This window comes from Chelonoidis abingdonii, chromosome 11 (genome assembly GCF_003597395.2).
Source record: "Chelonoidis abingdonii isolate Lonesome George chromosome 11, CheloAbing_2.0, whole genome shotgun sequence".
NCBI lineage: Eukaryota > Metazoa > Chordata > Testudines > Testudinidae > Chelonoidis > Chelonoidis abingdonii.
In genome coordinates, this window is record NC_133779.1 from 54,311,131 (window position 1) to 54,334,862 (window position 23,732).

The following is a 23,732-nucleotide window of genomic DNA, read 5'->3' on the forward strand; positions in this document are numbered from 1 at the left end:
GCTCTTACTCTGCCTTTTCCTGCCTCTGCTCCTCCCCATTGCCCCCGTCCCAAGTACCTCCCACTCACCATGTAACAGCTGATTGGTAGGAGGCACTAGGGGGAGGGAAATGGGGAAGGAGCTGATGAGTGGGGCCCACAGAACAGCTGATGGCCAGGTGGCTGGTGGGTGCTGGGCACCCACTATTTTTTTTCCATGGGTGCTCCAGCCCCAGAGCACACATGGAGTTGGTGCCTATGCTCCCACCCTCTGCTGCCTCTCCCAGCTTCCCAATAATTTCTGAAGCTAGTTCAGTATCGTGCTTCTTGGGTGAAACCCCAGCCTCATTAAAGTCAATGGGAGTTTAGGAAATACAATCGTGACATTATATTCCATGTTCCTTATGAAAATATGCTTATGATATGAATATGACATAACTGAGATGTACTTTATGCAAGATGGATCATGTAAGATATAATTGGAAAGGTTATGAGTTACTGAACGTGATTATCCAGTTTGTATGCCTGTATCATTTCTGTATCTGAAGTTAGGAATATTAATATGTATCTGTATTTCAAATGTGTTACTTTGGGTGTCACCCCGAACCAGCCCTTCAGGAAAAGCCAGACAGGGCTAACGGGCCATTAGCAGAAACAATGGACTGTGAAAGAGCTTAGACTTCCTGTGGATGCTGGAGACAGCCTATAAGCAATGGCTGCTACAGCCCTGCGGAGACATGGGTCCGAGTCACCTGGTGCTGGATACCCCTACTCCCTTTTGGAATGCCAGTGGTTTTTCCACTAGAAGAGCTATATAAGGTAGGGGAGTGACATCAACAAGGTTTCCTCTGCCTCCCCACCCTAAGAGACATGGAAAAAGACATGAAAGCAAGAACTGAACAGGGGATGGGGGGACGAGAAGGATTGAGCTCAAGATGGAAGGGCCTCTAGCTTGTGAGTAATAATACCTTAGGTCTCAAGAGGGAGATCAGTGCAGTAGCCTTTCTGCCTGCAACAATATTCAGGATGAGAAATACTATTTGTAACTAATTTTTTATTGAAACTAGCTTAGTTTGAGTGATTAGTTTCATTTGCTTGGTAATCTGCTTTGTTTTGTTTGCTACCCCTTTTACCACTTAAAATCTGCCTTTTGTAGTTAATAAAATTTGTTTTGTTTATAATATAACCCAGTTTCTGTAATTTCTAATGGCGGAGGGGGAGCGAGAAGTTGTGCATACCTTCCTCCAAATTGAGGGAGGAGGCGAATTTCATAATATACCTTTGGGTCTGCATTCCAAGGGAGATGGATACCTGAGTGCTGAAGCAAGTCCCTTAAGCTGAGTCTTCCCAGAGCTGATCTGCAGCTGGGTGTGGCCCTGCCTGAGTGTGTGTGTTAGAGGAGGCTTTACTATCCTGGCTCAGCAAAACAGGCTAAAGTGGGCCCATGCTGGCAGAACAGGTAGACTCAGTGTTATCTCAGCCCATCAGATGGCTTCCCAAGGGGCATATCCCATCACGACAATCATAGAAATACCATCCACAGACTTCCTTTGATCTCAGAGATCTTCTAGAATCATAGATGTGCAGGACTGGAAGGGACCTCCAGAGGTCATCTAGTCCAGTCCCCTGCACTCATGGAAGGATTAAGTATTATCTAGACCATCCCTGACAGGTGTTTATCTAACCTGCTCTATAAAACCTTCAGTGACAGAGACCTTTCAGTCCTATGCTCACTGAGTCCAGTGTCACTTGCCTGATTTCCCTAGCGCCTGAGAGAACAGCAAAAGGCCCAGCATCCCCAACAAGTGAATAAGGCTGGACTGTTGGTGCTTAAAAATAGAGAGACATAAGTCTGGCTGCTCCGTGGCCCAGAACATACTGGACTGAATCAGTTATTGGAGCAAAGCAGATCCCATTGATATAGACACATCAGTAGCATTATTTTGGTGCCCCTGTCCCCTGCTGTCTCACTGGGCTCCCTACCCATCCTCCTTCCCCTCGTTGCCTTCTCATCCATCCCCTCTGTGACGTTTTTGACATAAACTGTGACTGTATAGATCATTGTTGCAACGAAGGTCCTATAGTTGCACCAGGTCTTGTACAAAGGAGGTCGAGTGAGGTGTCTATGGGAAGGTTGTAATTTGCTGGTTATGATTATGCTGTCTGTATATGTGTATCACTTTTGTATTTGAAGTTATGAATATTAGCTATGTACTTGTGTGTTTAATTCTAAGTAGCCTCAGTGAAGCATTTGGTCAACTTCTTGAGAAATGACTATTCTGAGTAAGTGCCCAATCAAGAAACACTTAACTGATAATGGACTTTGGGGATGCCAATCCACATCTGAGCTTTCCTGGAAACGTTCAAACTAACATGTAAGCAATAGTGTTGGCCTGCAAAAAGCTGAATCATTCATGGACATGTGACTTGCCCAGGTGGCTACAAATTCCATCTTGTTGCTGTGATTTTGCACAGAAGAACAAAGGGGTTTCCACCCACAAGAGAGAGACTATAAAAGGCCCTGGAAGCCTCTCCATTTTTGTCTTCAACTGCCTCAAGAAATGGCCTCTTCACACTAAGGAGATGCCTGAAAGAAACTAGAACAAAGGACAGTAACTACGGGGGTGTGAGTGATTGCTGGACCCAGGCCATAAACCACATTGTTGGTCTGAAAAGGACTGGGCCCAGACTAGGAAGGAGTCTAGTCTGTGAAAGAAACTTTTTGGAACATCTCTGAGGGTGAAATTTACCTGTATTCTGTTTCCTAATGTATCAGGCTTAGACTTGCATGTTTTGTTTTATTTTGCTTGGTAACTTTCTTTGTTCTGTCTGTTATTACTTGGAATAACTTGAATCCTACTTTTTATACTTAATAAAATCCCTTTTGCTTATTAGTTAACCCAGAGTAAGTAATTAATACCTGGGGGAGCAAACAGCTGTGCATATCTCTCTATTAGTGTTATAGAGGGTGGACAATTTATGAATTTACCCTGTATAAGCTTTATACAGAGTAAAATGGAATCCTTTGGGGTTTAGGCTCCTAGAAAGACTGAGTACTGGGTGCTGGGAAAGTCCCTGTTAACTGAGAAGCCCCTGGGCTAAGTGAATCTTAGTTTCTGTGAACTGCAGGAGGGCGTGGCCCAACTTTTTCATCTGTATTATAGCCAACTGGTGTGTCTCAGCTCAGCTAGATGGGAGTGGAGGGAAGCCTTTTCTGGCAGGGGGTTTGTTCTCATTGGTATCCCAGCACATCTAGTGACAGTCTTGAGGAATTTCTGTGACTCAACCCATCACAAGTAACTCTTGGAACACTAGGGAAGTTCCAGAAGACTGGAAGAAAGTTAGGGCTGTGACACTATTTAAAATGGGTAAAGAGCGTGACCTATATAATTATAGGCCTGTCAGCTTGACATCAATCCCAGGTAAAATAATGGAACAGCTGAAACACCATTCAGTTATTAAAGAATTAAATTGGAGTAATATAATCAATGCTAATCAACATGGATTTATGGAAAACAGATTGTCAGACTAACTTGTTATCTTTTCTGAGGAGATGAAAGGTTTGGTTGATAACAGCACTAGTGTTAATGTCCTATGCTGTACTTCAATTGTTGTAAGGTGCTTGGGTTGGCACTGCATGACATTTTGATTAAGAAAATTGAATGATACAGAATCAGCATGGTGAACATTAAATGGATTAAAAACTGTCTGATAGGTCTCAAACGGTAACCGTAAATGGGGAATGATCAAGTGGATGCGTTTCCATTGGGGTCCTGGAGGGATCAGTTCTTGGCCCTACACTAGTTAACACTTTTGTCAATGATCTGGGTGACAATGTAAAATCATCACTGATGAAGTCTGCAGAAGACAAAGATTGAGAGAGCAGTAAATAGTGTCAGATCACTGATATGGAGTGACCTGGATTGCTTGATAAACTGGAGGTGTGTGATTATTATGGCCAAATGTAAAATTCTACATTTAGAAACAAAGAATTTAAGCCATGTTTATAGGATGACAGATTCTATCCTGGGAAGCAGTAACTCTTCAAAGGATTTGGGGGTTGTGATGGAATACACACCTGTGTTCATTTCACATCATACACGCTATTGTAATAATCTTTGCACAAGATATGCCTCGTGAGGTATCATTTGAAAACTCTTAATTTGCTGGTCAGTATTGTCTTGATAAAATGTATAGCAACATTGCGTGTACAGTTATAAGATTCCCCTGTATGATGTTATTAACACATGTTCCAAATCCCACAGGCCTGGCTAAACGATGTTGGCTAACAGGACTGTCCCAGACAAAGGAATGTGTGCTTGTCTTAATTTGCATTTAAGCAGTAAACAGAGTCATCAAGCAGCCAGGGAAAACAAAGGAAGCTCAAACAGGTGGAAAAAAGCCAGTAGGGAACATCCTTCCACATCAACTCTTTGTCTGCCAGTACTCAGCTGGAAATGTTTTTCAAGAGGAGGACTGATACTATGAAAAGTGTTCTGCAGGGGGGTCAGATGAGATCATCACAGTGGTCCCACTGGGCTTTATAATCTACCAATAAAGGTCCCTGTTGGTCATCCAGAGAGAGACAGTCACTGGGACAGCCAAGTCCAGGCCTAGCAGAGGCTTTGTAGGGGAGGATCAGGTCTTTTACTTGGACTTGAGGCTAGTCAGGTGACCAGAGTAGCATGCTTGTGCAATGTTGCTCTGTTCAGTCTGCTCTGCTTAGTGCAAGAGCTCTGGTGTATTCCTCCAACTACAGCTCCCCTGAGCAGCTTTACAGACCAAACAGTCAGTCCAAGCTGCAGCAGAACAAATCAGCAGCTGGTGAGGTTTTCAGAGCAGGCAGGCTCATTATTGGATTTGAAGAAGCTCAGCTCTGAGGAAAGCACCCTGAGAAATGGTTTTCTTTGCTCCTATGACCCTGCCAATGCTCGTTGAGCTGAATTCTGTAAGAATTAGTCAGCTGGAACCTATTTAACTGCACAGTATCCCTGCTTGAAAACGACTGGGTACACGAAGCCCTAATTATTGTGTCTCAGCTGGAGAATTCAAGGCTGTGTTTCTAGGTAATGAGTACTATAGTCCTGCGGGCCTCCAGGCTATGCCAGATGGGCAGCTGATTTGTCCCAGTCTGAAAAATGAGGTTGAAACTCCATGGTGCTCTCTTTCTCTATGCCTCTTTCAAGCAGTTATTTGTAGATCCTGGTTATGACCCTGGGCTGGCAGGGCCTGGGAGCTTTCCCTTAGGGTCAATCTACACTGCAGCTGGGAGGTAAGGCTGCAGCATGTCCAGGTGTACCTGAGCTAGCTTTGATCAAGTCAGGTTGTTAAAAGTAGTAGTGTAGCCACTGTAGAATATCCAGCATGAAGATCTGGCCACTCAGATACTATCCCCCGTTACCCCACAATCTAGGGCACCCTGCCTACACCCTATTGAGGGCTCAAGGCAAGATCCAGTCAATTTAGGCATTTCCACCCTTTCCCTACAGAGAGCTTGGGGTGTAAGGCACGCATCCTTTCTCATGGAGCTCAGGGAGAGACCCGGTCAGTTAAGTACCTGCCCCTACCCATGGGGCTTGGGGCTGTACAGGTCTGCATGACCTTTTCCTAGTGAAAGAACCATAGACAGCTGTGTTCTAAACATCTATTTATTAGCAATGCACACAGAATACATATACCAAGCAAATCTGTTATACTCAGCGCTCCCAAGGTACAGACAAATTTCACCTGATGGCCAGCCCGGAGCCACTAGTCTGAGGGTTCCTGGCGATGCTTCTGCATATCATAGTCATGCAGACGGTTTGGAGTTCCCCAGCAGCTTGATGTTGAACTATAGTCCAGAAATGGTTCCCAAAGAGCATTGCTTTCCATTTTCATTCTCTAAGTAAAACTAGCTGCCCCCTTTCACTTCACTAAACCCACCACCCCTAAATAACAACCATTTTAACCAATTACACCCTGGCACCTCTGTGTCCTCCTTCCTGCCCAAGTTTTTTACATTTTATCTTTCATGCCCAAATTGTAACTTAGTTGTGTCCTTTTCTGTTTGTGCAGCTGGTGAGCATAAAACACTGGTCAGAGCTTATCTTACCATTTGTTGAGTCTCTTTCTGTATTCTTCCTAATTTCCCAGTGCCTGGGTGTCTAGTTTATAACCTTAGTGGTTATAAGTCTCATTAGGACATTCTTGAGGTGGGGGTGCTTTATCAGCAGTAGAACTTTTTTTTTCTTCTCAATTTTAGTGGTGAACTCCCAGTGTTTCATCCACGGCTGATTTAATGGTGGCGGAGGGGTTGATCAGGTCTCAGGTCAACATTCCATGACCCAAGGTATGTACTTGGGTGGCTACCCTGTGCTGCTAGGGCTATACGACTATTTTTAGCAAGCTAGCTCAATCAAAGGTAGCTTGAGTATGCCTCCCTATGCTGTCCCTATTGCAGTGTCAACATACCCGTAGTCTTTTTCTATAGTCTGTACAATTAGTCTGTGGAACTCATTGCTACAAGATATTACTGAGGCCAAGTGCTTAGCAGGATTCAGAGAAAGATCAAATATCGATACGGACAACAGGAATATCTGGATTTGATACTAGCCATGATTAAAGAAAGAACAAAAAAGTTTAGAAGAACTATAAACCCTCCTGCTTCAGGGCACACACCAGCCTCTAACTAATGCGGGTCAGGAAGCAACTTATCCAGTAGGCAGGTGATGTCATACTTTCCCACTTCATGTTTCTATGAAATATCTGTCACCGGCTACAATTAGAGGCAGATGAGACAGACCCCTAATCCTACAGTTTCTATGCTCCTTGTCTGCAAATATTTCTTTTAAATACAAACATAATTTTGCCAGGAGCGACTTTAGCTCTTTTGGTAGCAGGAATGGGGAAGGTATGGGGGGAGAGAAGATTTGTGCGAAGTGCAAAGTATAATAATTTGACTTCTGTGTGACTTTCAACATACCTATATAAATTACTGACCACTGTTGTTATTTCACTTATTGTAGGGCCTATTTTAAATGGCAGGGGGCATTGTATGAGAGGAAGGATACAGTGGGAAACAAGGAGGCAGCATACCTGGGTCTGTACTGAGCTCTGTCCTTCAGTTGGATAAGTCACCTTTGCATCTATGCAATGGAGATATTGTTGATCTGCCTCATTGGAGGGTTGTGAGAATTCAGTACCATTTATGAAGCTGTGATGGCAGAGGAGGTGCCAGTTCACGCTATGGCCCCTAGGTCTCAACTGAACACTGAGGGCTTGTCTACACTGGCAATTTACAGCGCTGCAACTTTCTTGCTTAGGAGTGTGGAAAAAACACCTTCCTAAGTGCAGCAAGTTTCTGTGCTGTAAATTGCCAGTGTAAACCGTGCACCAGCACTGGGAGCTCTGCTGCCAGTGCTAGTAGCTACACCTCTTGTGGAAGTGTTTTTTTTCTGCCGCAACCACACAAGCCACTTTAAAGGGTTGCCACAGCAGTGCTTTAGCATTGCCGGTGTCATAACTGGAGCCAGTCTGCCTCACCTGTGTGCTGGAACGGTTAAAATAGGTATCAGAGTTATAAAAACATGCTTAGCGTTTAGCCTTTATGGAATACTTGTAAATTGCTGGGTGCATTAATCTCACTTTTATAATACCTGTAGGCCATGTTATAAAGTAACATTTAAGTGTTTGTGACATAACTGTAAATCACCAGAGAGGAGAGAAGCATTACCAAATGTGAAATACTTATTTTCAACATGAAGTGTTATCTCTTGCCCAACAAAAGAAGGCCCATCAACACTAGGGAAACCACGGCTGAACATAACCACTGCTGAAGACAAAAAGCTTTGTGCATAGCTTCTCCCCTCCCACCCCCATGAAGAGAAGATGTGCAACTGAATTCTTTCTGACAGCTGAATTCACAACTCTAATGTTTGAGTTCACACTTGATACATGGTTGGTGAAATCTAAGGTCTTGTCTACACTGCCACTTTACAGCACTGAAACATTCTCGTTCAGAGGTATGAAAAAACACCCCTGAGCTATGAAAGTTTCAGTGCTGTAAAGTGGCAGTGCAGGCAGTGCACTAGTGCTGGCAGCTACTCCCCTTGTGGGGGTGGTTTTTTTACAGCTTTCTCCCAGCGCTGGTGTTGCGACTACACCGCCAACTTGAAGTGTTGCTGCGGCAGCACTTTAACATTGGCAGTGAAGACGTGCCCTATGTATAGAACTCCCAGCCAATTTGGGGTTTGTGTTCTGCTTCTCAACTGTTAGCCCTGAAGATGGAACTCATGCTCTTGAGCCCCTGGAGCACAGCTTGAAAGGAGCATTTTGAGATCTGCAGAGCAGATCAAGATGAGCTAAAGTTACTTAGCCAATTCTTCTTCTATGCCCATGGTTGGTGCTTAGCTGGTAAAAGGCCAATAGAAATATCTTTGGGTGATGAACGCTTTGCTCTCAAAACTAAAAAGCTTTTTTTTAAACTTTTAATAATCTAAGAAAACTTCTCTCTGGGGCTCGAGCCAGGAGTGTCCGGCAAGTTTGTTACATTAATGTTAAGCATTTAGACGCCACATTATATCCTCAGAGCACCCGACTATGACATTTCTGCTTCCATTGAAAATAAGTGGTGCGGCTGTACAACCACTTTCACTGCCCCCGCCCACGTGAGGTAGGCAAATAGTGCTAACGCCCCTATAGGGCTGGGGACCCGGAGAGACAGAGCAAGGGCTGCACCATGTGCCTACTGACGTTAAGAGCAGCAGGCTCAGACCCGGGACTTGCCCTGGGTCACAGAGCGAGTCCCTAACAGAACGCGGGTGTCCTGGCTCCCGGCCCAGCTCCAGGGAGACGTGCAGCAGCCAACGCACGTGCGCGTGGCGCGCACCCGGGGCTGGGAGCCAATCCCCTGGGGGACGAGGCACCGCCTCTCCCCGCGCCGGGCGGAAGTACGACAGGCGGACGTTAATTGTAAGTCTGAGGTCACTTCCGGACCTCGGAGCGTTTCAAGATGGCGGCGTCTTTGCTGAGGTGATGTTTGGGCGTCGGGGGGGGGGGTAGGCTGGAGATTTAGCGAGTGTGGAGCGCTCGGGTAGCGGGACGGGGCGGGTAGCGGGCCGGGCCGGGGCGTGCGGGGCGGCGGAGGAAGGAGAGGCCCGGCGCGGGAGTGGCGGCCGTGCAGTGGAGAGCCCCGTGGCGGACGGGCCGGTGACGGCCTGTGATGTGGCTGCGCTTCTGGACAGAGTGGAAGCATTGGAGGGCTCGGGGCAGCGCTGGGACCCTGCCCCTGGCTTCCCCCAGTCACCTGCAGCGGAGCTGCTCCTGCCTCCAGGGGCCCGCAGCTAGGCCAAGGCAACAGCCTCGGTGACGTGCAGTGAAGCCTGACTGGCTCCCGCTGCTGGGGCAAGCCCGTGACAGGCTTGTCTGAAAAACAAAGCGCTGGAAGGGCAGGAAATTCTGCGGTGTTAATAAGCAAAAGATCCTTAAGGCCCTAAACAGCATCGTCGGTTCCCCTCACTCTCATGCGGCATGTAGGGAGAGCTAAGTTAGACATTTATGGTCACCTTGCACTGTCTACACTAAGCTGGCAGATGCCTGTGTAGCCAGACCCTGTATCTTAGAACTGTGAGTGCAGGCTTGTGTTGACACAAACATTGTACAGCTTTAACTGTACTAGTTTAGCAATGTGGTGTAAACCATCCCAGTGTGGACACATTTATACTTGTGTAACTTATCCCCATATGGGAAAGGGAATAACTTGTCCCCATATAAGAGAGATGAGGTGGGTGAGATGATATCTTTCCCTGGACCAGCTTTGCTGGTGAGAGAGAGAGAGGACCTTTGGAGTGTAGGAAGAGCTCTTTTTCAGACCTCACCCATCTTGATCCCAGGATATTAGGTAACACAGCTACAATAACCCAGTATAAGACACCTATATATGAGTATAACTGCATCCCCACAACATGATGGGGGCTAATTTAGCTACAGTGAGTCAGGAAAAAGATCTTGGAGTCATCGTGGATAGTTCTCTGAAGATGTCCACGCAGTGTGCAGAGGCGGTCAAAAAAGCCAACAGGGGTTTCAGGAATCATTAAGGGAGAGATAACTTGGAGGGAAATTAAATTCTTTTTTGCCTTGGGAGCAATCCCCCAATGGTTGCCCCCATCTCGAATCTTGTGATTTGTGGTCTCCTACCTCAAAAAACGTATGGGAAACTAGAAAAGTTTCAGCAAAGGGCAACTTTCACTGATTAAGGGTTTTGGCGAGTGGTCCATCTTGAGGAAAGATTAAAGAGGCTAGCGACTCTTCAGCCTGAAGAGGAGAATAAGGCGGGAGATATGATAAGGTTATAACTTTTTCCCCCTTCCTTGAGTGATTGGTGAGAAAGTGGATAAGGAGAAGTTATTTTACTTATTCCATAATACAGGACTAGGGGTCACAATAAAATTAATAGGCAGCAAGTTAACGCAATAACGGAAGTTCTTCTTCATGAGTGCACAGTCAATTGTGGACTCCTTACCTGAGGAAAGTATGCGGCTGGACTATAACAGCATTTTTAAGCGAACTGGTAATTCTGGTGGTTAGTCCATAAATGGCTATTAGCCAGGATGGTAAGGAGCATGTGTCCCTTAGCCTTGTTCAGCGGGTGGAGATGGATGGCAGGAGAGAGATCACTTGATCATTGCCTGTTAGCTTCACTCCCTCTGGGGCATCTGGGATTGGCCACTGTCGGTAGACAGATACTGGGCTAGATGGACCTTTGGTCTGACCCAGTACAGCCGTTCTTATGGTTGGACCAGTATAATTATTTTGGCCTTTCTCATTGGTCATAAATTAGAAAAAAAACCAAATACCCAACGGTCCCTGCAAAAGACAAGCACTTTTCCGCATTCAGATTGCCTTTAAAGGTATCACAACATAGTACTAACCAACACAGGGTGGGTCGCTGAGCAACAGGTATATCTGTGACTGTGTTCTCATTTATTGCTACTGCTGCAGTCACTGTGTGGCAGAATGATGACGTACCTTTGCCAGCGTCATATGGAATGGGTAAAGCCCTATCAAATTCATGGTCCATTTTGGTCAATTGTATGGTCATAGGATCTTAAAAATTGTAAATTTCATGATTCCAGATATTTAAATCTGAAATTTCATGGTGTTGTAACTGTAGGGGTCCTGCCTCAAAAGGGTATTGTGTGTATGTGGTTTTTTTTTCCTTCAGACGTTATTGGGGGATCATGGTATTGCCACCCTTACTTTTGTGCAGCTACTGGCGGTGGTGCTGCCTTCGGAGCTGGGTGACCGGAGAGCAGCAGCTGCTGGCTAGGAGTGGAAGTAAGGTGGCATGGTATGGTATAGCCACTCTTACTTCTACACTGCTGCCTTTAGAGCTGGGCCAGCAGCCGCCACTTTCTGGCTGCCCAGCTCTGAAGGCAGCAGCACAGAAATAAGGGTGGCAATACCACGACACTCCCCTCCCCCTGCCTTTTGGATTGGGACCCTCAGTTTGAGACATGCTGGTCTTTCCCATGAAATCTCCATAGTATAGGGTAAAAGTGTACAAAAGACCAGATTTCACAGTCTGTGACATGTTTTTCATGGCCGTTCATTTGGTAAGGCTCTGGGTGAACATTGGCTCTGGTAGACAGGAGTTCTGGTTTCCTTTAGCAGATGAAGATTGATCTCACTGTGGTTGTATCTCAATATGTTGCTGGTAACTAAAGGACTACTGCATCCAATTTTGTTGTCCCTGCTTTAGAAAGGCTGTTGAATATTTGGGGAAAAGTTCAAAGAAGAGCCACAAGAGTGATCTGGGTGCTGGAAAGCTTGCCTTACAGTGGAAGACTAAAGGATTTGAATGTTTAGTTTATTTGACGAGAAGGTTAAGAGGTGACTTGAGCATGATCTGTAACTCTTCTTCTTTGGCTGTCCCTCAGTGCGAGGATGATGTCTGCCAAAGGGATTTATCAATGGGTTTTTTAGTGGCTGAGGAGCCCAGTTTTTGCCCTGCAGATTTTCCCACAGGTGTAATCTTGGAGGAGACATAGTTGTTAGCTAGTGTTGTGCCCTTTCTTTACTCCTTTGTTGCTTCTGTCTCATGAGCACATCTATTCTCCTCAAAGTGGGCTATGGCTTGATGTTTAGTGTGATGCCTCTGTGTTCAAGTCCTCCCAGTTTGATGGATCGATGCCTCCCTTTCTAAGGTGTACTTTCAGTATGTCCGTGAAGTGCTTTTGCTGCCCTCCACAATCCCTTCTTCCCTGGCTTAACTGAGAGAAGAGTACTTGCTTCGGGAGGCAAGTGTCAGGCATACTTACACAGTGACCAGCCCAGCAGAGTTGACGTTTCATGATCTGCGCTTCTACACTGCTGATGTTGGCTGCAGAGAGAATGCTGATGTTAGTGCGTCGGTCTTTCCACCTGATTCTGAGAATCCTCCTGTGGCAGTACTGCTGGAACCACTCCAGCTGCTTGAGATGTTGTTTGTGGGTTACCCAGGTCTCTCACCCATAGAGAAGGGTGAGGATGACAACTGCCTTGTAAACCAAGATCTTAGTACCTGTTTGTAGATCCCTATCATTGAAGACTCGTTTGAGTAGTCTTCCAAAGAATCCGCCAACCCAGTGGATCCTGTGTTCAATTTCTGTCAGTGCCAGCTGTTTGGGAGAGGTGGCTGATAAGATATGGGAAATGGTCCACATTTTCCAGGGGTTCTCTGCTGATGGTGATTTGTGAAGTATGAAGAGTAGTTTATGCAGGCGAGGGCTGGTAGAATACCTTGGTTTTCCTGATATTGAGAGAGAGACCCAAGCTGTGATAGGATCTGCAAAAAGATTTAGGGTGCTTTGCAGGTTGGCCTCTGTGTGCGCAAAGATGACACAATCATCTGCACACTGAATCAGTGATGCCAGTTCTTGTGATCTTAAATTTTGTTTGGAGATGTAGGAGATTGAGAAGTTGGCCATCCATACGATACTCAATCCTGATTCCGTCAGGAAGGCTCACAGATGAGAATCAGGATCACGGCAAGGTAAATGGAGAACAGTGTTGGAGCAGTGACACCGCCCTGCTTGATACTAGTATGAATGATGAATGGTTCGATCTCTGAGCCATTACACAAAATAGTGGGGCAGTCATCCCATCATAGAGTAGTTTGATGATGGAAATATATTTCTGTGGACAACCAAACCTACCCAGGACCATCCATAGGGCATCACAATTGATAGAGTCAAAGGCCTTGGTTAGGTCGATGAATGCCATGTGCAGTTCCTGGTGTTGCTCTCTGCACTTCTCCTGAATCTGTTGTGCCACAAAGATCATGTCAGTTGTGCTCAGGGTGTCCTGAAGCCACACTGATTTGAGGAGGAGTTCCTCGGCAAGAGGGAGGTGATGGTTTAATAGAATGCAGGCAAGGATCTGCTCTATGACGGAGAGAAGGGCAATACCTCTGTAGTTCCAGCACAAAGATTTGTCTCATCTTGAATATTGTAGCAATGTTGGCCTTCTTAAAGTCAGGTGGAATTTCTTCACAGGTCCAGATTTTTGTCAAGGAATTGGCAAAGTTTGTGCTGGGGCATTGTTACACCAGCTTTAAAAACCCCAGCTGGGATGCCGTCTGGGCCTGGTGTCTGGTGATTATTTTTATCTGGGTGATGGCATGCTGTACTTCTCAGAAGATAGGAAACTCTCTGACTTGCCTGACAACATCATTGACATTCAAGAGCACTGGGATCAACTTAAAAATATTATTCACAGTGCATGTGCTGAAACCATAGGATATTCCGCTCATCGACAAGACTGGTTTGATTAAAAACAACGAGGAAATCCTAGTATTAATTCAAAAGAAGAGAAAAGCATTCTGTAACTGGCAAAATGATTTCTCTAATGGACAAGAACTTGAGGTCTAACATCTGCTCAAAGCCAAAGTTCAAAGGAGGCTACATGACATCAAAAACAAGTGGTGGCAAGAGAAGGTCCTCTGAGAGCCAGGGTTTCATAGACCAGGATGACGTGAGAAGCTTCTTCCAAGCAACAAAAGCTCTAGATGGGTCAAGCTCCAAAGGCCCAACCCCCTTACATTCCCAGGATGGCTCCGCCCTGCTCAAGGACAATGTAGCCATTAAAACAGTGCTGGAAGGAGCACTTTGAGAGCCTACTAAACTGTGAATCCATAGTCTCTGAAGGGTATGGCTACATTTACATTTGTGCAGCGCTGGGAGTTACAGCTGTCTTCGTACAGCTGTGTAGGGAAAGCGCTGCAGTGTGGCCACATTTGCAGCGCTGTTGGGAGTGGTGCATTGTGGGCAGCTATCCCAGCGTTCAAGTGGCTGCAACGTGCCTTTTCAAAACGGGGGTGGGTGTGGTGGACCAGGGAGCTGTGGGGAGACAGAAGAGGTGGATTTTGGAGCTGACATGTTCTCCGCTCCCTGCCCTTGCAAGTTCTAGGACTGGAGATACACAGCGACCTCCTCAGTCATTTTACAAGTTGACCCGTCCCCCCCTCTCCTATTCACTAAATGCAAGTTATGCCCCAATAGCCTTCAGACCACTAACGCCGTGCTCAACACGGACTGGCCCCTCCCTCTTCTCTCTCAAGCAAACGCTGTAACATTCCAAAGCATTCCTTTGCCTCTGCTCACTCGCTGGAGCAAAGAGCGAACTCGTGTGTTGTTTAGATTAAGTTAGCTTTCGGGCGAGCTCGTGTCAGCCATTCCTTCCGGTTTTGTTGTGACAGGAATTCTGGTATACTTCTTAATTAACCCTGAGAGGCCATAAACAGCGCTTTTTCGGTGGCCACAACTTGATGAGCAGCGCTGCATCACCGGCGCGCTGGGAATCGCTTACCCCAAGCGGGACCAGGTGTACAGCCAGTGCTGCAGCAAGGGAGTTGCCTCGCTGGCTGTGCTTTGCAAGTGTGGACCAGAGTGGAGTTGCAGCGCTGGTGATGGGTTACAGCGCTGCAACTTCCGTGTAGCCAAGCGTCGAAGACACACTGATTCACTTTCCACACACACACACGCAATGGAATCCTTGCTGATCCCATCTTCTGATTCTGTTAATGCCAGCGCAGGGAGAGACGATTGTACTGTTCAGAGGTTCTTTATTCTAGGGGGGACACATGGGTTCCAGTTAATATACAAGACCAGTGGTGAAGTTGCAGTTAGAAAATTCAAATGGAGAAAGGTTGCATATTTTTAGTGGGATAATTAGCCATTGGCACAGCTTAATAATGTCTTGTGGTAGTTCTTCTTTATCGCTTGGTGTATTTAAATCAGATGGAGACTGATATCTCTGGGTCACTTTGCTCCTCATCAACCTGCAGGAGTGCTCCCCACATATCAGGAGACTCTCCTGTGCTGGCTTGGCTCTCCTCCCACACCAGTGTGAGCGTTGAGAGGGGCTAGGCAAGGTAGAAGGTGTGTGCCTCTGTCTACCAGTCCATCCATTAGAGTAGGTTCCCTGAGTGCGGAATTGTGGAGCTGGCGGCTTACTAGAGCTGTTGGCATTGATGCAGAATTGCTAGGATGATTGTTCTCTGGCCTGTTATGCAAGGCTCAGGAACTAGATGCTGTATCATCTATTTCTGGCCTTATCTATGACATTGTCAGTATGGGTCAGTACAGAAATCTAGGGGCGTGCTATTGTTGGTGTCAGGCATCCGGACTGTCCTGATTTCTACTGCATGTTGGTGGCCAATGATATGGGAGGATTTCCCTGGTTCTGTAATACGTGTCTCTTCAAATTGAGCTTTAATTTCAATTTTCCCGCTTCCATAGATTTGACCTAATGAATCTTGTAACTGTCCCTGACCCCCCCCCCCCGCCACTCCCTCTTGAGTTACTTATACACCTTTTCTCACTGGAATCAAGGTGGTGTTTTTTTCTAGATATTTTCTTACCTTTTTTGTTTTAAAAGACAGTTTTAGGCTTGGTGTGGTATGGATGGAAAGCTTTCTGAGGTGTGCATAGACTCAGTTCCTGTCATAGAATCCACGGGCAGCTCTAAGTGAGCAGCAAGGGTCTGATTTGTCATTTCCCTGCACTTTGCATAGTATATTACGCTCCTATCAGTCTGATGTTTTTTGATGGCATTCTAAACTCATTGTGCAGCACTTTGAAACAACTCCACAAAATGTAGGACAATGGTAAATTGGGCCCTGGATGTGCATAGACTAAGCCCAGACATTAAAATAGAAGCAACTTCCCCATGCATGTAGTGTGACATTTGCGTTGGATTAAATGGGTGCATTTTATTGTGCTGTCTGATCACAATCTCTGCACATATGCTGATGCAAACATTAATACCCTCTTCCTCTGCTGATAAATACATTTCTAACTAGCTTTCTGTCTGCATCTCCCAAAACTGCCAAATGCACTCCTAATTTTTTTTCCAAGGTACATATATTACCCCAATTACTGTAATATCTGAGCACTTCACAATCTTTAATGTGTTTATTCTCACAACCTCCTGTGAGGCAGGGTAGGTCTATTATCCCCTTTACTCAGGTGGGACCCGAGGCACAGAGACTGCGTGACTTGCCCAAGGTCATATAAGGAGTCTGTGGCAGAGCAGGGAATCCTGAATCCCTGCTTGCTTCCTAGCCTCTGGATCCTCCTTCCTCCTCTCATTGCAGAAATGCCAGATCTGTTTAGCTGTGTTCTTGTTCAGTTTGCCTCCAGCTTCCAGAAAAATCTTCCACTGACAGAAGTTGGAGAGAGATGAGGGGAGGAATCTGGCGACGTTGGAAGCCCTCATCCTGAACCTGTTTTGTCGTAGTAATTACCATAACTCCATAATGAAAGACACTGCGGAGAACTACATTGTGAAACGAGCAACCGTAAACTAGATTAACCCAGACAGTGCTTATCTTAATAGGGGGCGGTGAATTGATCTTGGGAGACAGGAGGTTCTGAATTGCTAATGCTGGCTCTGCCAGCTAACTCACAGTGTGACCTTGGTCAAGTCATTGAACGACTGTGTGTTCTTTCCCTTCTTTGTTGTTTTGTTTTGAATTGCAGTAGAGCCTAAGGGCCCCAGGTGTGGACCATGGCCCTGTTGTGCTAGGTGCTGTACAAACAATAAAAAGAAGGTCCCTGCACTAAAAACTAAGTAAATTGTAAAACAAGGCGGAGCCGTCAGCCCTGTCATTTTGTGTACGCTGTCATTTTTTTTGAAAATCTTTTGTCTTCTGCCATCTGTGTAGATGGTGTCCAAGAGTCAGAGCTTTGATTTATGTAAATGTTTATAGTTTAGCTGAGGTCATTGAAGCCATCACGCCCCGTTGAGGGTCTGGTCCCCAGGTGTTTTTACCACTGTGTCCTCCAGATCTATTGGGGGATGGTTAAAAATACCAGCACTGTGTTTACGGACTGGTGTTAATGAAACAGTGGGAGATTTCCTGAGATGCTGGAGCAGATGCAGTCTGCATGCATCTGAGGGTTAATTAATGTTTGTCAGTGTGATGTAGATGAAAGTGTGGAGTGTTGTTATACACTTAATTCTAATCATGTCACCAGGAAATGAAGTGCTGTCTTTTGTGCCTTGTCCTTGACAGTAACTTGGGAGAGAGAGCGGATGCTGTAGATTCCAACCCACATCTGCAAACTCTTGAGCTGTGGCTGGATTGGAGGCCTGGCTCTGCCCCTCTTGCTGGAGAAATGCCCTTGAATGTCAGAGTCACAATTACTGCAATTGATCTGTAGAGAATGGCTCCCACTGCTTTGGGGACCATAAAAACCTTATTTATCTCCCACCTCCAGTGTTGATGTGCCTGAAATACTGTGTGCATTGGGCCATGACATTGACCTGCCTTCTCGCTAACTCTCAGAGAATAATGAATGGCAGGGGTGAAACAATATAATGAAAAAGAGCTTTTAAGAGGAAAGCTGGTGATTTCTTTATTTCAGAGGCTTGAAGAGCTAAGAGCTGTAGACTGAACTAGCTCTTTTCATAGTGCTTGGCAGGCACGCCTTTCTGGGACATTTACCACCCAGTCCTGATAATTGCTTCTCCTGAGAGTGAAGAATGGCCTGCATTAGCCTCGCTGTTAGTGCAGACTACTGTTTATGCCTGTCTTATTAGCAAGGTATTACAGCTCAGTATGGTAATTACAGGGTATCATAAATAGAGAACTCTTGGGCAGAGTCTGGAGAGTCTAACTAACAGCTAGGCTCAGCGTTACAAGTGATGTTAAAAATAATTCCTCATCCCCCAGGCTCACTCTTAAAACATCAGGCATTACACTGTGGTCTCCTCTGCTCCTGGTTATAAAAATGCCCCTGTATTGTGTGCATTTACCCCTGTCAGTGTCTAGCCGACATTCACAGAGCTCTTTCCATCTTCTTTTTTTGCAGACATGTGGGTCAGCGTTGCCTGTGGACTCGGCTCGGCCCCAGCCTTTCTGTGCGACAGTGAGTTTTTGAGGCTTTATTGAGAGTAAAGGGATTAATTCCTTTCTCCCTAAGGGATCCCTTCTAAGACTTCACTGCCTGTGCATGTTCTACCTGCTTATTAATTCTAAGCATTCAGATATCTGGCAGGTGCCATGTGTTGGCAGGGTATTTACTATGTCATTACATGATAAATATGTGACTAGTTAAATAACGTGCAGCTGTTTCTTTTGTGAGGGAATAATTGTGTCTTGGGATAAAATAAACTCCTGGCTGGAGGCTGGGGTGTGTGTTAGTCCTGGGCCTGGCTGTTACTGAAGGTGTCAGTGATGAATATGTACAAACGCAGTTGGATTAGAATAGTGTAACCGGAATAAAAGCAGGCTTACTTTGAGATAGCCTCTTATGGGGTCAGCATTGATTGGGATTTGCGAGCCGAACAGGTGCATCAGCCACTATGTTGCATCCATGTGCTTTGCCCGTCACTGCTGTCATTCTGCGTAAGCTGCAGTGCAGTATACACAGTAACTTTATACCTAACAAAGGTATGAACAACAGAAATCCTCCCAGCTCCCGTGCTCCGTGCAAGCTGTGCAGCTGGGCTCAATGGGGGGTGAGGGAAGCTGTTTTTTTTTTTTTTTTTTTTTTTTTTTTTTTTTTTTTTTTTTTTTTTTTTTTGGGGTAAAATGCTGCAGAGGAAGGCGAAAACCTCAGGGCCCCTGCCAATCCCCCTGGAGGAAAATCTTCCGACCCAAGATATTGGCGATCAGCGTAAACCCTGACATGTGGCAAGCACACTCTTGTCGGTAATTTCCTGTTAGTTTTGGGATTTTTCTCATTCTGTAGTGTGTCTGGGGGAGTCTGAATCCTGCTTACCCTCTGAATCAGCAGCACGGACGTGCCACTCTCGCCCCATCCTCCAGCAACATGGAGCTTCTCCCTCCCAGGATTCCTCCAAGTGGGCATTCCTAGTCATCGGACCCTGCAAATTGCGTCTGCCCATTTTCCTTCTGGCTAGATTCCTTGGAATATCTGAGTGCAAAAATACACAGCCAGCAGCACAGAGCGATCTGGGAATAGATTGTCAATAGCCTCTGCGCCCCTTCTCAACAAGTTTATGTGAGTTCCCAGTTTGTCTGGAAGCTTCCAGCTGTCTTCACCCTTCACCATTAACCTCAGGCTTCCCCTAGACTATCTCACCTCTAGCAATGCTTCACGACACCCCAGATTTCTTTGCATATCCCCACACTCCATGAATGGCTCTCTTTCTGAAGGTCTGCTTGTTTTGCATGGTCTCTTGCTATGATGATGTCCATACGGCCACCGGGGCACTGGGTAGTTGCAATGGTGCAGGTGTGTGATTCTCTGCCTCAGGTAGCTTCGGAGTAGACGGGCCCTTGATGGTCAGCAGACAGATAAGAGCTTCCATTGTGCAGTCACTAATCCTGAACAACTTGCCTTCATTTCTGTTGATTACCATCGTCTGTTTGTGTCCTCAGGCAAGAGTTGGAAATGTCTACTGTAGTTCTCAGCTGGGATCTGTAATGGCTGACTGACTGACCAATAGAATACCCTGCTCCTAATCTCATCCTTTTCCTCTGCAAGCGCTGAGTCTTGCCACATACACTGTAGAGCCTGCAGTGGATACGCCAATTTATAATCCATGGACAAAGGGATATGCTATGCGGAGCTGTCAGGGCTCTACGTGATAATGAGTGAGAACCAGGGCCTGGCCAGAGGACTGGCCCAGGACCGCAGGGCGACAAGCGAGCAGCATGTTGGGCCATGACTCCCAGGAGCCAGTACCGCCCAGGTAGCTCCTCGGTGTGGGTGTGTACCGCCACAAACCGATCATTGGGTGGGGCACAAGCTCACTGTGCAGCTGTCCCTGTCCCGCCCTAGTGTAGTGCAAGTGTTTCTTGCAGCGCTTGTTTCCGTCACACGAGCATGGTGTTGTGTCTGCCTGTCTGGAAGGCAAGCTTCGCACACTAGTGGGATGATGGATAGCTGCTGTGAGCAGGTGGGCCGGGGCTGGGGTGGGGACAGTCTGATCCTCTAGAAGCGGTCCAGGCTGGGTGCCAACTCCGCAAGGGTGGCTGACATTGCTGGCGCATTCACTGCTGCGGTTTACAGGGCCTGGTCACTCCCGGTAGTCATCGGGATATCCACTTTATTCCGCAAGATATAAAGGTGGTATCTGTTGCAGGGCTCTGTCACTAATGTCCAGAGTCCTGTACTGTTGCAGACCCGTGCCCTGCACGTGCTGCCATATGTAAGTGGTGGCCCTTCCTGGGAAGTTCAAGGAGGCAGCATTTTCTATTGGTAGAGCCTGGGAGTGCAGAAACCTGGCATTCTGGTCTGAAATCTGCCACTCCCTTGCTGAAATCACACCAGCAAGGTCAGCTTACCCGTCCAGGCTTCATTTTTTTTTGGTGTGGGACTGGCTCTCACGTGGGGTGCCGTTTATACACATGCAGAAGTGGGCGGTTCGCTTTTGCTTTGCGTGGCTTGCCTGTTAAAGGGCTGCTCGCCCCAAGCAAGAACCCAAGTGGGAAGCCACTCATCATGGTATATTATGGAATCGAATAAGGCCAGTTCAGATTCAAATGGGTTTTCTAAGCTGTTCCTGCATGTATTATTACTGTAAGTGCCTTAGGAAACCCTTAGTCGGATCAAGATTTCACTGGTTGGTCGTCTGCATACAGACACAGAGAACCCCCTACAGAGACACTGATTAGTGCACACTGGTGTGGTAGGTGCACCAGGATTGGCGAGCGGCTAAACCATGCCAAACAGATAATTTGATCTTGGACCATTTAACCAAACCTATATGTTGGAGAACCTTAACATTCTTTCTGACCCTCATTCTCCTAAAGGCCCTTCCCTCTTCTCTGGCTGTTTGTAAGAATCTGGGTCTTTAAAGTGTTTGTGCTACTGCTCAGCCTGCGGGAGAGGTTGGAGCTGATAAAGATTTGTAGGGAGGCTGCGGGGGTGTTGAGCAGAACTGCGCTCACGCTGTAGTGTTCGCCTCTTGTGAACCGCAAAGAAGCGATGAGCCATGGGCAGCATACAGGTGGGGAACAGGCGCTGAGGCCAAGGGCCTATGGTTTTCCAGAACTGGAGCCTTCGCGCTTAGTGGCCTGGAATTTCCAACTTTTGGAAAAGCCATGAGGACCTGCCAAACCACAGTTGAAGTCAATGGGAGCGTTGTGGGTGCTCGGCACTTGGATTTGGCCCAGGTTTGGAAGGTTTGGGCGCCCAATAGGAGAGGCCACTTGAGAATGGTATAGCCATAGGCTGCCAAGGTTACAAAGGCCAGTGCAGAGCATGATGCTGGAGCTCTGCTTCTGTCTCCAGTCGCACGGGATTTGGTCTGACACAGCCATGCAGCAAGTCTCAGAGCTCAAGTCGACAGACTCAGTTTGTGGGGCTTGGGCTGCCTTGCCTAGAAAAGAGCTGTGTAGATGCGGCAAGCTCAGGACTCTGACAGCCTGAGGAGGGTGGTTGTAGACCCATGTGCTGCCTTCACATGCCCCCAGTTGTGACTTCTGTACCCAAATTTAACTCAGGTTTTTTGTTTGCTGCTGTTAGAGCAAAATGATCAGGAAGGAAAGGAGAGAGTGAGGCTCACGTCTACCACTACGGGAAATCGAAGAGCTAAAATGCGTTTTATAAAACTGGGAGTATTATAAATTCGATTTCATGCGCCACACGTAGGCACGAGTAATTCGGCGTTGTGCGTCCAGTGGTCCGAGGCTAACGGTCGATTTCTGAAAAGCGTTCATTTGTGGTAGCTCTTCCGTTAGGTAGCTATCCCATTAGTCCGCCATCTCCCCCTCGCCCTGTTGGAGATTCAGTGGGTTGAATCATTATTGTCGGCTGGTGGTCTGGGTTAAAATGTCGTCAGTCCATCCTTCCTCGGGGAATAAATACAGCGACATATCTTTCGCGTCGGTTCCCTGGATTGCCCTGGCAGATGCTCATTAGCACTCGGCAACTATGGAAGCCTGTTCAGCTTTTTTTTTTATCCGGCGACTGGTATCGGGTGTACTGATGCCGCTGACAGAGAGGCGATACTCCAGCACTACACAGCAGCATTCACTTGTTTATATGCAATGATCAGCAGAGATGTTTACGGCGTTTCTGTACCGTCATACTTGCCGGAGAAAACTAGCAATGAAATGAGCTTTATCCTCTCCCCCTCGTGTACTGATCGCTGCTATCATGAGTGCCTGCTGAATATCGGCGGCCGGCGCAAGCAAAAAGCAAAAATTGGGATTGACTCCCCAGGTCAATCCCGCCCTTATGTTTCATAAAAAATTAAGTCATTCCTGACTAGAAAAGGCCCAAGTGTATTATAGGACCATAGTTGTATCGAGTAGAGCACAGCTGCTCCGTGTTCAGTATTTACAAGTGCCCCCGCCAACACAACCCCGACCCTTGCTTCCCTTCTCCCCCAACCTTTGCTCGGGGGCTACCGCTGGCAGTGCTCCTGCCCATTTGTGTCATACGAGTAATAAAGAAGCAGGAATAAGAAAACACTGATTAGTGACATAAAATGAGGGGTGAGGCAGCGCTCCTGGCGCGAATGATAGTCAGGAGGACATTAACGGGTTGTGGTCTGACCCGGTTGTGGGGGGAGAGGAGGCACAGCATGCTGCTGCAATAATGCAGTTCCAGGCAAAGTTTACAGATCTTTTCTCTTCACCAGAATGAGGGGGCTGAACCCCCATTGCTATTGAAGCTAGTTATTAGCCGTTCCTTCCTATCTACTGGGTGAGTATCCAGGAATGATGCCCTCATGTCAACATGTTAGATATTATTGAGGACGGTACTTGTCGCTCCTGCACCGTCACCACCAAAGAGGAGGGGGAGAGGGGAGAGGAGCGGATGACTGCTCGTTCACTGCTGCGTAGCAATCCGTCTCTACAGCAGCATTCAGTACACAGTATGGGTGACAGTTGAAAGAAGTCAAGAAATGATTTTCTTTCCCTTTTCTTTCACAGTGGTTTGAGGGGGGGAAAAGAAACTGGAGCTGTTCCTGAACCAGCGCTCAGACACATGTGTTGAATCCGCGACGATGGGAGCTCAGCCAAGAATGCATAATACTTTTCAGAGCTGCGTGAGCTGTGGATATCGAATATGCTCTCTCTATCCATCATGAGCGTTCCATTGGATCTCGTGGCTTCCCGTACGCTGTGTCATCGCAGCGCTGTGTGTTCCTGGAGATTTTTTTTCAACGCTTGGCATTTTCGTGTTCTGTATGAGTCTGATCGGAACAGATTTGTCTCCCATACAGCGATCAATCGATTCCTCCCTACAGGTCATGGGGAGCTCTTTTGGATTTGAGACGTTGCATATGCCAACCCGGTTGCTGATCAGAGCT

General features: G+C 46.7%; 1 protein-coding gene across 5 annotated transcripts in view; it reads left to right on the plus strand.

Moving 5' to 3' along the window:
- Positions 1 to 8,907: 8,907 nt before the first annotated feature.
- Positions 8,908 to 23,732, plus strand: part of SDHC (succinate dehydrogenase complex subunit C) — a 33,344-nt gene continuing 18,519 nt past the window's right edge. For 3 of the 5 annotated variants that reach the window (XR_004371644.2, XR_004371642.2, XR_004371643.2), the window contains exons 1-2: positions 8,908 to 8,987; positions 18,311 to 18,367. Coding sequence is in view for 2 of the 5 variants with exons in the window: in XM_032765154.2 (XP_032621045.1) it covers positions 8,968 to 8,987; positions 18,311 to 18,367 (77 nt within the window). In the remaining 3 variants the exon portion in view is untranslated. The remainder of the gene's footprint in view (positions 8,988 to 18,310; positions 18,368 to 23,732) is intronic. The other 2 variants (XM_032765154.2, XM_032765155.2) reach the window with 2 other exon arrangements.